Raw genomic sequence first — 1609 nt, forward strand, 5'->3', positions numbered from 1 at the left:
CAATCACACAGGCAGCATTCATCACTTTGGAGTGCAACGAAAGGGTTGCAAGCTGATTGTAGAATGAAGACCCAATGAACTAGAGAAACTCAAGTATAAGACCATAAAAGGCCCAGAGAACACAAAGGAATCTGAGTCATCAAAGAAATAAATCCTCACCAAAGCCAATTGTCATGTTGCTGCTGATGGAGTCAAACCTTGCAAAGGTCTAGCATGGGGAAGAAGTCGAGTACCATATGCTGTTAGCTGAGTTTACTAATGAAAAGCTAATTAACATGCCTCAGTCTTGGTTTAAATTTATAACAAAACCTCAAAGAAATTAACCACCAGCCTCATAAAATCAAGCAATGTCACTGCGATCAAGCATATCGATCATAGTCATCCGTCTAGGAAATCTAGGTGGCAACCTTAAGTACATTGCATCATCAATCTTGATAGGCAGATGAGTTGCCACAAACACAATTCCTCCCTTCTTTCGATGCTCACCAATTATATACTCCAATAATTTTACACCATCATCATCCAAAGCAACAGATGGCTCATCCAGCAACCAAATAGGCCTATCAATTGCCAGCAGCCTAGCAAGCTGAAGTCTTTTTCGCTGACCCATTGACAGCATCCTTGCCTTTTCCTTTGCCAACCTTCCCAAACCCATAAGCTCCAAGGCCGGAAGAGATCTTCCTTCTTTTCCTTCAAGAAGTTCAAACCACTGAATATTTTCCAGGACTGTAAATTTTTCCTTGACAGCATCTTTAAGAGAAACCCATCCAAGCTGGAGCTTATACTGATGAAATACTCCTGACTGCGTAATGTCATGCCCATCCCAAAGGATCTCTCCAGCAGAAGGCTTGGAGAAGCCAGCTAACATGCGGAGGAAAGTGCTTTTGCCTGAACCATTGCTACCTGTCAGCACAAGTGCACCGCCATCATGAACAGAGGCATTAACATGGCGCAAAATTTGTTGGGCATTTCGCATGCAAGATGCATTGTTGATAATTACGCGAGGAAGTGGAGCTTTTCTTAGCGACATCTATTTAAAGTAAAAAGGAGAGAAGTTAAATAAGAAAAAACAAGATTTATGCAGGATGCCCAGAGTGCTATCATCAATCTGCATAATCAACTATTGCATATTAGTAAATTCATCAATAAACTTCCACTGCATGCAGATAAGCAGTCACTGAAAATACAAATTAAAAGAGAATACAGAACACTTGTTCCGAGGAATCAGCAATATCACAAAGAAAACCCACGTCTTCAGAAACTGATTACACCTCTACTAAATAAGTTCAACTATTCGATATACTAAGGTATATTGATTTATCAAGGGCGTACTACCATTCGAAATAAAACCATAAGTTATTCTTGCTGAGAATCATCCAGTTTAAACATTTTACTAAGAATAATGTATGTAAATTATTCATTAAGTCAACGCTTATAATCATAAAGGTATGGAATTCATAACCATATTTGGCATGATATACTCTTTAGAGGATGCAGCTAAGATCCATGACATGGATACTAACCTAAGGTCTCATTAGGATTCTATAATCATTACACTAGACCATGGTTTCAATCTTTAACCCACGCCTAATTAATACTTCCTTTATTG

General features: G+C 38.8%; 1 protein-coding gene across 1 annotated transcript; it reads right to left on the reverse strand.

Moving 5' to 3' along the window:
* Positions 1–340: 340 nt before the first annotated feature.
* Positions 341–1030, reverse strand: LOC110691320 (ABC transporter I family member 1). The gene has a single exon (XM_021868241.1). It carries the CDS (start codon positions 1028–1030, stop codon positions 341–343), a length of 690 nt encoding a protein of 229 aa, XP_021723933.1.
* Between the last annotated feature and the right edge of the window lie 579 nt (positions 1031–1609).

The sequence above is a fragment of the Chenopodium quinoa genome, unplaced genomic scaffold (genome assembly GCF_001683475.1).
Source record: "Chenopodium quinoa cultivar QQ74 unplaced genomic scaffold, ASM168347v1, whole genome shotgun sequence".
Lineage (NCBI taxonomy): Eukaryota > Viridiplantae > Streptophyta > Magnoliopsida > Caryophyllales > Amaranthaceae > Chenopodium > Chenopodium quinoa.